Source organism: Gouania willdenowi, chromosome 1 (genome assembly GCF_900634775.1).
Source record: "Gouania willdenowi chromosome 1, fGouWil2.1, whole genome shotgun sequence".
Taxonomy (NCBI): domain Eukaryota; kingdom Metazoa; phylum Chordata; class Actinopteri; order Blenniiformes; family Gobiesocidae; genus Gouania; species Gouania willdenowi.
In genome coordinates this window covers 19,365,701-19,379,340 of record NC_041044.1, presented here as the reverse complement: position 1 = coordinate 19,379,340, position 13,640 = coordinate 19,365,701, and the positions used below count along the sequence as shown (strand labels likewise).

At 37.5% G+C, this 13,640-nt stretch overlaps 1 protein-coding gene across 8 annotated transcripts in view; it reads right to left on the bottom strand.

Moving 5' to 3' along the window:
- lrba (LPS-responsive vesicle trafficking, beach and anchor containing) overlaps window positions 1-13,640 on the bottom strand; it is a 222,265-nt gene that overhangs the window by 26,076 nt on the left and 182,549 nt on the right. For all 8 annotated transcript variants that reach the window (XM_028469572.1, XM_028445918.1, XM_028446752.1 and 5 more), the window contains one exon: window positions 6,367-6,534. In XM_028469572.1, the coding sequence (XP_028325373.1) occupies window positions 6,367-6,534 (168 nt within the window). The remainder of the gene's footprint in view (window positions 1-6,366; window positions 6,535-13,640) is intronic.

Sequence of the window (13,640 nt, the reverse complement as noted above, 5' to 3'; positions counted from 1 at the left end):
CACTGTGAATACGTGCTTTCATTAAAGTGTTTATATATGTGAGAGTTGCAGCTTTCGTGCAAAGTTATCTATGGATTTAAACATACTACTTTCATATTTAGACGTTTCTTCCCGCTCAGAGTAACAAGGGGCTTACCACGATTTTTGGTGGAAAGAAAAAGGGTTTCTATTTTAATTAAAAACACTTGTAAAAATGCTTGGTTTCTTAAAGCTGATATTTGGAGTTTCTGAGAAATGTATATTTATGTATAATTCTTTTGAAACTCAAAGGTTGGGGAAAAAACAGCCTCAACATATCATCTTTAATAGGGCCCTAAACAGCATGGTATAGAAAATAACATTGATTATTATTTATGCTAAATAAAATAAAAGGATGCTACACCATTGAACACATGCCATTAGATATGTATTAAAAAAGATAATGCTCTTACTCTGGTTAAGTACTAATGTGACAAACTTTCAAAAAAGGTTGAAGAATAAGAAGATCTAGAAGAATCTTAAGATGTTCCAGTCAACTTCATCATAAGACAGCAAGGCATCAGTCAAGGTCAAAGAGCTGCTTTCCTACACTGCTAACACTAAAGGGCATTTGGCTAAAGCTAATGTGTGGAAGCCACTGAACCTTTCTTCATTAAGTTTATATTTGACATTTATGAGTCTGAGGTGCTTTGGATAGAGCCAGAGTCTAGGTCAGTGTGTCCTGTCCCTATATGCCAATGCAATGCTCAGGTGATTATATGAGGGGCCATTCGCAAGGCCAATCTCTTTGGGGAGCGCTGGTCCATGTCTGATGAAGGTTTTCTATATACCATACATTTAAATGGCTGAGACGCCCTCTGCTCAAATGTCCCAGGGTGCCCTTTGATTTAGTCAGGCACCTGACAAGATGGATTTCAGTGGGAAACACGCTGCGGTTTATGCAAAACGACTCCCTAACTTCGACAATGTGAACAGAATGAGAGCAATACAGACAATGGGCGAGGGAGGGGGGGTGTCCTAGAATGGGTTTTTACTCAAGTGTAGAAGATTCATCATTTAAATACACCATACATATTAAATCAAAAAACAGTCACCATCTAGGGCTGGGATATATATTGTGAGTTTTCTATTTTGCCGATATAGAAAATATTGAGATATATGTATTTTTTTTTTTTTAAACTTGTTTATATTTATACAATCACACCAAACAATAATGTGATAATATTCACAAAGTACAGTTAAACAGTGTTCTTCTTTACAATGTTTCCATATCTCTGAGATATATATATTTTATTGCTTATTTTGTATTAAATTACCTAGGAGTATTTTAGGAGTCGCTGCTTTCGTTACTTCTCAGAACAGCATAAAAATCACAGTTAGATGGATTTCTAAATGCGTCCTAACCCAGACCGTCCCATAAACAACCCACACTACAGAACTCACTCACACATGCTGTCCCTTACAGGGAAAAAAAAGATAAAAGTGTCACATGTTGTGCAGCTTTTTGTCTATAAATATGCCTGTGTGGCATTTTTCATACGCAAATTTAACCCAGAATTGTCTTTCTGGAAAGACTTTATTGAGATTTATATCATATATCGCCATTTTGAGAAAAAAATATTAAGATACGAGTTTTGGTCCATATTGCCCAGACTTATGTGTGGGGAACGTCTTCTGCTGACCTACACAAACACTGTACTACTCAAAAAGGTTTCTGTGTTTTGTCGCTGGGTGATGGACAGTGGGAGTTTCCATAACGACACGTGAAGGAGGGGAAACCCTGTACAATGATGAGAGGGCAACACAAGGTGTTTCTTTCTATACACCAAGAGGTAACGCAGATGTGTGTGCACACCATGCGCTTGGGTATACAAGAATTTGTACATAGCCTTTATGGATGCAGGGGTGGGGGAGTGAAGGGAGGCGGGAGGGGCGGGACAGGAAGTAATCATAGTTTTGAAAAAACACGGCCATGGTCTCCACAGCAGTCAGTAATTCAGGCCAAACTTTCTCCGAGAGCAGAAATGCCTACATAAACACACAACCATGTGCATTTATGCTGATGAGCATAGATGAATATACAAAGGCATACACATGCCAGTGAATGAATGTATACATTCACATGCACGTACAAACATTTCAAGGTACGAGCCAGACACAAATCTCTGACGTTTTTTGCTAAGGTTTGGCAAGGATGGTCGGCGTAAGCGTCCGGAACACAGAATCAGCCAACCAAATATGACATTTCCGACCCACAGCTCCATACACGCACATCTGTGACCCATCCACCGCCTGACAATAAACAGCCCTGGAACCTAACCTAATGTGGCCGAGCTTGGCCCAGACCCCAGCTCAGGCTCAAACAGTTGTCACTCAGTAATAGCAGACTCAGGGGACACCTTTAAACCCAAAAATCTCAAAGCTCTTTCTGCCCTCAGCCACCCTACGGTGACGAGGCCCAGGCCTGAAAGCGTTTCCACCTTCCGCGCAGACAGGGCACATTTCCTTCCGCACAAACAAAGTTGAAGGCGAGTCTTGACTTAGCTCATGGGGATAACACTGCTTTGGTTTATTTAACTAATTAAAGTGCTCAGAGTGACTGTTGTTTTTTTTCTAAAAAAGTTAAAAGGTAAAGGGCTGCAGAATCACAGCATCGGATCGGGAGTAGCAGCAGAAAACAAACACTGCTGAGATTTCCCATTCATGTGTGACAAACTGTAGAACTAGAAATGGCAAATATGCTTTTAACCACATACTTCTCCCATGCATTCCATACGTGATCTATATGAAAGATGTGTTAGTAGATGAATAAAAGTATTTTAGATATGTTTAAAACATATTTTGTTCATCATATTTCTTTGCTCATAATCAGAGGTGCAGAGATATATATAAGTACTGTTACTTGATAGAAATTGTACTCAAGTACAAGTAAGTCATACATAAAATAATCAAGTACAAGTAAAAAGTAGCTCAATTAAATAGTACTCAAAGTAAAAGTTACTAGTTACTTTCACCCCCATGTTTATTGTTGGTAATAAATCTTGCCATTGTTCCCTTGCATACAGTAAACATCTCTTGTATAAACTTTAAAAGGAAAAGATGATATCTTGCACAATTGGAACTTAATTTATTTGTATAAAAATAGGTTTCTTAAAATGTACAATTGTTTTTTTTAATAAAAATTCCAACAAAATAAATTCTCAGACTGTACTTAAATGTGAAAATGACCGCTACCCTCAAATAATGAATCTGCATGAGTATTTGTGCCAGCATGTGCGTAAAGGGCAAAGCACATCTGGATGGGAATTAGCAAGAAAAGGTGATAAATCAAAGATTCATCCCTGGAGCGTGTGATGCTCCACTCACAGAGCATGAAGGACAGAGAGCTGCTGGCCTGGCCCACTAAACATGCTCAACTGATCTCCATTTAGAGCTGAAGTACGTATTTATACTAAAAGAAACATTAAATATTTGGACTACACAGACAGGACTACCAAAAAAGTGTTTCAAGTAAAAACAAACAAAAAAAACAAAACATTTTGATTCTGTCATAGTCATTTATTCAAAATCTACGTGACTGAAAGTAAAATCAGGCAATGTATGAGATTAAACAAGGTTTAACACACTTACAGTATTCTAAAGATTTTATTTTGAGCAAAGTTCATTTTGAAAGCAAGTTTTAATTTATTCTCATGCTCTAAAAATTCCTCCAGTTACCGTAACTCCTCTACATTGAAGCTTTATTTATTCATTTAAAGCTTCACACATTTTTGTATCTTCCAAGTTATTTGTGGAACAAAACATACACTTCTGTCATAACATGGGTCTTTTTTGGTCTGGATTGGGTTGATTATTTTATAATGTGTGTGTGTGTGCGTGCGTGCGTGCGTGCGTGCGTGCGTGCGTGCGTGCGTGTGTGTGTGTGTGTGTGTGTGTGTGTGTGTGTGTGTGTGTGTGTGTGTGTGTGTGTGTGTGTGTACTGTATATACAGTATGTACCGTATACACATTATTATTTTATTTACTAATTTTTTGTCTATTATTTTAACTATTTACCAATTTATTTGATTATTATTATTATTAGTGTCAGATACATTGTTCCACTGTTGTTTGACAGAGAATGGCTTTAATTTTACTTTAAAAAAAAACAAATGAATAAAAATATGTGAAGGCCTATTATGTGATTTTTTTTTTCTTTTTGTCCAGCATTGTATTCCCAACCAAAAAAATGATTAATAATTTTAAAAAGCCTAATTCTTGATTTTTCATGTGGTCATGTATTAGTTTCAGCTGGTATTACCTTCACTGATCAGTAATCAGTATCAGCCATAAAAACCCTGATTAATGCACTAATAATCACAGGAAAATATTGTGTATTGTAGAAAAATATTTCAATGACATAAACAAAAATGTACTCAACTAAATTCAGTTTAACACACTCCAGAATATTGTCTGCTGTTATTAGCGTCTTAAAATAAATTTAAATTCATCGCAACACATTCCAAACCAGTGGCAGTAGGTCATCAGTTCACAGAGAAAACCCTGCTATATTAATATTTTATGTGTCATATTTTATTCCCATTTGAGACTAATGATTGATTTTGATAAGCCTTTCTAAATTCCACAGAAAAAAATTTCTGTAATAAAGATAAAGAACACCTGACAAATGACAAATGAAATTTTGAAAGCTGATCTATTTACAATCTAATTTTCTCCTCTCTCAACAATGAAAACAGCATTTTCCCTTGTTTACATCAAAGTGTCGTAGCTGATGGTGCTAATGGAGCACCGTTACCTGACCTGCTTGTTTGCTCACTGTGTTTTACAACATAATGGCAAACTTGTGAAAGTTGTGCTGTGTACTGCTGTCTGAGAGCCATCTGTGTATTTCTTCTCAGCAGAGTTTGAGGGTTGTTGCTTTAGGTCGGACTTGAGAAACTTATGCATGCAGCAGTTCAAAGTGAGGCAGATGAATAATAAATGAAAGCCAAAGAAGAAGCTTCGAGGCGTTAAAGTGGAAAACTTGGTGGAGTGCTTTTAGAGGAGTAACACGTACGCATAGAAAAGGCTTTGCTCAGCAATACCTGCCTGATGATTTTAAGGCCTGCTTCCCTCATACCATTGTGTGGAATTGGAAAGGCATTAAAAGCTATTTAACATGGCTAATGGGATCTAATACCTTTCTAATTTATAACACAGAGCACTAAGTGGACAGATGCTTTTATAAAATGGTTGGATTTAACTACATTTGAGACTTTTAAATGTACTTACTGGGATGTGGTATTTTTTCCTTACTCAGCAGAGTAGGTCAGAATATGTAAAGAAGCCTTCCATTACAAGCATTTGTATTGTAACACAGGCATGGTTATCGGGGTTGGGGTCAATTGTAATTGTAACTGCATAGTTGATAATGAGTTACAATTATAATGTAATTAGAAATATAATTTATTGATTATTTAAAAGGGACATTGCACATTAATAAACAGACGTGGTAAATGAGCAGGAGTTAAATTGTCATCAAATGTAAAAGGTATTAAAAGACAGACAGAATACAGCATGACAAAAGAAAACAAGTATGACAAATAACAATAATTACTAATAAAACAAAGCATCAAGCCTGGAATGTCCTCACAGTAAATTACAACAGGAACATAATTCACAGAAAAATAGTTATAACACAAGAGAAACAAATAATGTACAAAAATCAATTGGAATTGGAGTTTTAAAAAAGCTGTTGCTGTCGTAATCGTAATTAAATTGTAATTGAGTTTAGATAATTGACTTTGTAACTGTAATTGCAATGAAAATTCTATAAAAAAATGTCAATTATAATTTAACTCAAAACTGGGGAACCATGATACAGTTCTATGTACAGTTCTACACATATGTAGTTAACAATTATTAAAATATGTCTCATATCAAGCTTGCCCACATTTTACCATTAAAAAATAAATAAATCAAGGGGTATATTGACACAAAAAAGGCTCAGACACTCACACCAAAAATAATAAAACATATTTTCATTGATTAGGAAGCTTAACAAGATAACCAATAGATAAGAAATCAATTAAATGATAGATATTGGTTTTTAGTGTATTTTACAGCTCATTTAGAACCTGTAACCATAAGAGATGCTAACAAAAAGCTAACACTAAAGAAAGGTTATCTTTCATTAGCTTATATATTTCAAGTTCAGTAATTGTGATTGAACTTTAGTAATTGAGAACGTAATTGTAATTGACATTCTGTGGATAAATAAATAATCGTAATTTAATTGTAATTGAAAAAGAAAATGCTGGTCACTGTAATCGTTATTGAATTGAAATTGAACATGGGTAATTGAAAATGTAATTGACCCCCCAACCCTTACGCATGTTAGAAGCCTTACCTCTCTAAGCATATCATCAGTGATGGAGCTTAGGTTGACTGCACCCTCGTAGGTCAGGTAATAGAAAACATTGAGGGCTCTGGTGGCTTCAGGTCCTTGCTGCTTGTAGCCAAAAATCAGATCAATCCACTGGTGAAGCTGGCACGACACAAACTCCGTCTCCAGGGCCTGTAAAAAAAAAAAAAAAAAAAAGAGGCAAGGACAAGGTATGAGATGAGAGCATTGCAAATGTCAACAGATGCAGGCCAATTACACACCACAGCATTAACATGCTTCATTACTGAACAGCAGTTACTGCTAATGCCCCACAGAGGTGAAGCCCTCAGAGAAAGCAGAATATCCAGCAAAATGTTCCTGACACAGAATCTGCCAATGATTCCCATAATGAACAGAGAGCATGGGTAAATCCATATCTGATCATAAGGGAGCATCAAAACATTAGATAACTCTTGTGGTTCATTAGGGAGTCATTTCAGCGTCTGTCTTTGTTCTTTCCCTCCGCTGGTCGCAGATGGATACAAGCGTTGTGTTGCTCCTCTGCAAACTGCTCGGCGTCACCATAACACTGACACACAAGCCGTTTTCTCTCCTCATTAGCCGGCAAAGCAGGGAAAAAAACATTTATGGTTTCCTCATAAAAACAGGCGATTGTGTTAATTTGTGTAAAGCTGTCGGCTCACAAAAGCCCTCTAAACACAACCAAATTAGAATGAGGCAGCCCTTGATTGTCATTGCTGCCTTGTGTCACATTAATTTGTGACAAAACATTAGCCTGTGATACACTTAAATGGCAATTTATATCATTTAAATTTTTACTGCAGAGACCAGAGCATCCCTCACTTAAATGTGACTTTCTGACAGCTCATTCTGGATCTAATTCCTCCCACCTCTCCTAATTACAACTTTCAATCAGGGAGGGGGGGCACGTGTCTGCGAGGGAGACTGCACTCATACTCTTTCTTGTGCTAGCAAAGACAATCTGTTTTGCTCTCACTAATCTAATGATCTCAACTGAATACTCCGATGATGCCACGCATAATTGGTCTTTTGAGTAAAAGAAAAGGGCAAAAATGTAACACTTTAAATAAGTGTGGGTTTAAAGCTACACGTTAAAAGTAATGTGCATCCTGTATATAGTATATACAGTATATGGCTTTAGCTTGATTTTAAGTTTAGTGATCATGTCCCTGTATATCAGAATCAGAATCAAAATCAACTTTATTGGCCATGTGATGTATGTTATACACACAAGGAATTTGACTTGGTGAACGGTGCTCTCTCTAACAATGTAAACATTACATAATAACAATCAACTAGAAAAAAAATATAAACATAAATATGAACAGTAGTTAAAGACTAATATGTGCAAAACTGAGGAACAGATAATAATAATAATAATAATAATAATAATAATAATAATAGTGCAGTAGTGCAGTGATGTATATACTGTATTTAGTGTCAGCTAAAGTTCTTTTGACAAAATGGCCACTTCACAGATATCCTAAAATCCATTTAGTGACGGAGAAATGATCAAGTTTAAAAATGTTCTCCCAAAATAAATGTACACATTTAAGTTATTTGCATTAACTGACAAATAATTGTGAAATAAGATGAGATGAACATCTACAGTGATATGTCAAAAAGTCAAATGAGAATATGGACATTTAAGAAAACAGGAGTTTGTTTATTGCCACAATATGTTTTAAATGGGGCCAAAAAGTTGCTCAAGAAGCCATTTTTACTGGTTTGGGATCATTTTCCTTATGAAGAAAAGAAAATTTAAATGTATTTTGAGGAGGATGTATATTACTTCTGTATGTTCCTTAACACTTCTAACAGTCAAAGTTTTCCATTAGTTTATTTTGTGATAAGGTAACAACAACAAAGGCTTTGTATATACTGTATGTATTATATTTATATATGTATTTACACTTGATTATTGGTATTTAATCTTTAATTTACTATTTGAACATTATTCTTGTTGTACTATAATCATTGTCTTGCCCTCTATGTTTACTATTTACCTGCATGTATCTTTTGTTAGTTTTTCTTTCCACATTGTTATCATTTTTACTTGGAGCCGCTGAAACAAAGGTCATTTTTCCCTGGGATTATTAAAGTCATTCTGAAAGAGAGTGAAACACTCAATAGCCACCATTTTATTTATCTGTGAATGAAAGTAGAGACATGACAGAGACAAGGTTATAAAGCGGTATCAGATACTGTGTAAATATGTACATTATGTTGTGTAACTTGCGCTTTTTGATTTAAAGGCAGCATTATTTGTAGAAAAGACACTGCTTACCATTCTACAATTTATTTATTTTTAAAGAAAAAGTTAACTTGGGCACATCACTCTAAATGCTCCGAGTGGTGTGTGGCAGGCCATTTTATTAATGTTATTTTACAAGCCAGATAAACCATGTTATTCAAAGTCCCCTTTAATGTCAGTGGGAGCCAGGTTTAGTGTGTGTGTGTGTGTGTGTGTGTGTGTGTGTGTGTGTGTGTGTGTGTGTGTGTGTGTGTGTGTGTGTGTGTGTGTGTGTGTGTGTGTGTGTGTGTGCATGCATGCGTGTATGAGTGAGAGATCAGTTCATTATGCACTGGGATTGACCTTTGACGGGCCCTGCATCCCCGTTTCTAAAACTAAAGCAGGGACTGATGGGCATTTAATGTGTACTGCAATCAAGTGTCAATCAGCGTGGAGAAACAAAGAACAGCCATGTTATTGCAGCCCGCTCTCCACACACTCGCCTTTATGGAAATCACTCACTAACCCGCTTGAAACAGGGGGGCGACTGAAAATAGGTGAGAATTGGTGTGTGCCGACTCGGTATGAAGGTGTGTGTCTGTTTTTCAATTTGTTTGGTCTGTCAACATGTCTGACAAATGTATTCCCAGCGTTGTTCTACTGAGGATAAGAGAGGAATTCAGCCTTAGCAGATGTGAATAAATGTATATATGTGTTTACCAGGGGGAATACTATCCAATACATTGATAATGTAACTTCACAGTATTTAAACTTTACAGACGAAAGTTGGGGATACAGGTCAAGAGTGAAATTTATGTCAGTCAAAAGAGACCATTTAACCTGAGGTAAAGAATATTGGAAATTGTTTTCTGTCAGTACATTTATACAAAAACTGTCTTGTTCTATCTATTCTGATCTAATTAATCTAACTCTACATGACAGTGGGTTGTCAACCCAGAGGGTCAATTTTCTGAATTTAACAACTGGTGTGGACAAATATTCACGTGTGTTGATGCTTTGAATAGCTGCTTTGACAACGCAGTATGATAAAAGTCTAAGTCAATATAATAAAATAAAATAAACAAGCATAACCAGCCCCAAGCTACAAATATCCTGTTTGCCAGATATTCACAGTTATCTGGAGTAAACCTGATCATGATCATTCACACTTTAAAGGCACACTGTGTAAATAGTGCCCCCTAGGGGCGCTAGACTGGTAACTTTCATGTCAGGCGCCCCTAGTGGCCACAAGCACCGCAGCACTGTAGCAAAAATCAAACAGTCAGTCGGGCCAGCCTCTTTTGTCTTTTGATTGTGTATGTAGACAGTAGTTGACCTGTAACTTCAGGATAAGGATTGGCTCTAAGGGGCGGAATGCGAAGCGGGGCTGGGCTCGCGCCACGGCTACAGTCTATGGGCTGGAGGAGCAGCCGCCACCGCCGCCCTCCTCTACTTGCCGCTGGAGTCCCGGCGCTCGGCCTTCGTCAGTGGCGCTGCCCCCTACTCCCTGGCCTTGCCACCGTGTCAGCCCCCTTCTCTGGGGGTCGGCGCGGCAGCCGGGGTCTTTGCGGATGGGCGACCTCCCTCCCTGAGAGCCAATCCTTATCCCGAAGTTATGGATCTGACTTGCCGAATTCCCTTACTAAAGAATCCACGTTTAACTGAACTATCACGGCGGTTAGTGCACCATTAACCAACACTAAACTACCATATTGTGCTCTTTTGGCTGTAAACAAAGGCTAAACTCGTTTCAGCTGCTCACAGCAATGGCGTCGGGTCGGTAAATACTATATATATATATCCGAGCCTGTGGTCACGTGACTGCCGTAAAGTGAAACGTTCTCCAGGATTTCTCTAGGTCACATGACCTGGCCAAAGACGGTCCGTCTCCTCCACACTTACATAGTCAGTATTTCAAGAGGGAAGCCCCACTCGGAGCATTGATATTGTCAAGCGCTGTATATTGGCCTGATGAATCATTTAAAATAACTCATGTCGGTCAACTCTTTAGGTCAAAAAGTCCACGGTGTGCCTTTAAAAACTAAATGTATACCCCCATTAATAACAATACAGTATGGACACCCACATTTCTTTGAAAGATGTGCAATCCAGATCCAAGGTGAGATAAATGAGGAACCAACCCAACATAACTGAGTCAAATTTCCTAAATATCGGTCAATTACAAACCGAGATATCAAAACACCGGTGAATATATTACATCCTTAAAATCATACAACAAAAAAGTATATGTCCTAACTTTGAGCATCTAAATGAAAATAAAAAAATTAGGACAAACATCAAATAATGTGTTTGTAAGTGATTCTTTTCTCAGCTGTTCTAAAAAAATAAAAATAAAAAAAACATTTAATGGTAACAAAGGGTTATTAATTCAAAAGTATTAAAATAAAAACTGACATGTGCAATGGAATTGAAAAGCCAAAGTCCGTATTGTTGCCAAGTGTGTTTGGATTATCTCTTCCCACAGCCTAAAAAGAGGAAAATTACAGTCATTACATGAGTGCACATACTGTATCAAAACAAAAGAAATACTAATGTGATTATATCTATGTTCTGCAACCATAATTAGATGAGGTTACACTAATAGAATAATGCACAGCACTCGTTTTGATCATATAGAATGTGATTAAATCTCCTGAAATGAAGGATAAGTGACTTGACGGCCATTTATAGTAACATCAGCCGAGTCCAGAAAAGAGGTTTGTTCTGATAACTCATTAGCAAAGTGTCAGCTGAGCAGGTGTGGAGATGCTTTCTCATGTGGCGTCACAGCGGAAACAGTAGAGCAGAAGGTTGGAGTGGATAGCAGATTCCTGAGGTGGGATCTGGTGCCTCTTCAGGAGAACCAGGCAGGATTATTGATGGGCCAATTAGCAGCCGGTGTGTGTGTCATCCTCATCCTCAGGGGACTCTCTGATAATTAATGAATAATTTAGTATTCCTTTATGTAAATGCTGATAGGGGGTAGAAGTCACTTGAATCCCATACTTTCATTGTTACAGATTTGACAAAGTACACCGTCCTAGCACTGAGGGTTTCCCAATAGAAACAACAGTTTTGGAATATTCTCTGATGAGGACTTCAAATGTTGTGCCTTTACTGCTTTTTCCTAGTTATTCTGTATTCTGAGGTTTACTTATCAAACAAGAATGCTTGATTTACAAGTGTGTTCATCTGCTAAAGCAGTGGTTCTCAAACTTTTCTGGCTCAAGAACCCCCTTTCTCTTATTTCTGAATCCAAGTACCCCCTTTGTCCGACTACAACATTATGCTTAAAAACTATTTATAAACAACTATAGAGAATAATGATGGAATGGAAGAGGAATAACACACGTTAAAGAATCTAATTTTGTAAATTAGTGGAAACAAAGTATTTAAAGCAGTGGTTCTCAACCTTTTTTGGATCGTGACCACATTTTGACATCAAAAATTTCTGTCGACCCTAGAATTAGTTTTTGATCATGTTTGAGCTCAGATTTTAATTTAGTTGAACTAGATCTATTTTTCACAAAGTGAAAGTATAGAAATACAGTTGTTTAAGATTGTGTTGTTTCAATTTTTTTTTAAGAATAATAATTAAAATATTTCCAAAAATCTATTCTAATTTTTCCAAAATTTCAGGCGATCCCCATTTACACTCTAGGCAACCCCACATAGGGTCCCAACCCCAGAGTAGAAAAACACTGATTTATGTATTTCTATGTTTGTATCATTTCCCCGTCATCTCACGCCTGGGGTGGGACCAATTTTCCACTCTCTCTCTCTCTCATGTATCCTCTGTAGTGTCATCACATACCCCTAGGGGTACATGTACCCCCATTTGAGAAAAACTGTGCTAAACTGATAACTTTCTCATATTTCGTCTCTCTTTGTAAAACATCTGCTGCTAGAGTGCAGAACTAAAGCCAATAAAAACCCAAAAAAACATTTTTTTATTTCAAAGGAGGATAGTTGGACTGCATATCCATCAATAAGTCACTTTTTTGACAGAACTAAAATCCAGACTGAGAACTTAAGGACACACTACTTTGAGATGCGGACCAAAGAAACCAAATGATTGCAATTAGGCAGCTGGTGGGCATTAAACTGGGATTACTTTGAGTTCTGAGAGGGAAAACTGACAATGTCTGATCTTTGAATCAGCAACTATTACCCCAGGTTCCATGCCTTATTATCCCTACATGCGTAAATGCAATTTATTACATGAAAAATATTTTCTAACTCTGCTTTGAACTCCAACTTCTTGTGATGGTTATCTTTCTCTGTAAAAAAGTAAAAGTGTCTGTCCGTGCCACCAGTCTACATCAGGCCTATCAGTGGGACTGTGGGCCTCGCTGTGGTTTGTGGTTGGCTTTATGGTCTGGATCGAGCTGGATTTTACTCCAGTCTTAACGAGGTGACAGTGAACGCTTTCCTCCTTCCCTCACTGGTCCTAAAAAACCCTTTTAAAGACTTAAAGAGAGCTGTCTGTAAGGATGTTAAAATGTCACTTAACAAATCAATCCATTCATTTGTATCCCAGCAGTGATGCAAGCGTGCGTGCATGTGCACAAGAGTGTGTCAGCGACAGTGTGGGCGTGTAATTGAATGCAGATGTATGCAGTGTTGTCAGCAGCAGAATGTATTCTTCGTATTGATTACGGATGAATAAAGCAAACACTTGTCAGGTCTGCATACACGAAAAATGACTTCTGAAGAACACGATGGTCAAAACATCCTGGAAACCACACTGTGTGTGACATTGACATGTTATGAAGTTTCACAAGGAAAAAAAGGCCATGCTGCACCACAGAATTAGTGGCTGCATCATTGTTTGTGTTTCCTTATTTCAAATGAGAAAAATCCCATCAACTCTGTGTTCCAGTGTAAACCAAACGTCGGCATGCTTCAGGGAAACTGAACCTCCCCCCCCCCCTCCCGTCATGGGTTCCTGCTCTATATTCTTCCTACAAGTGCGACGGTCTTGCTTTCATCTTCTGTCACTTTCAGTGCTACTCCTTCCACC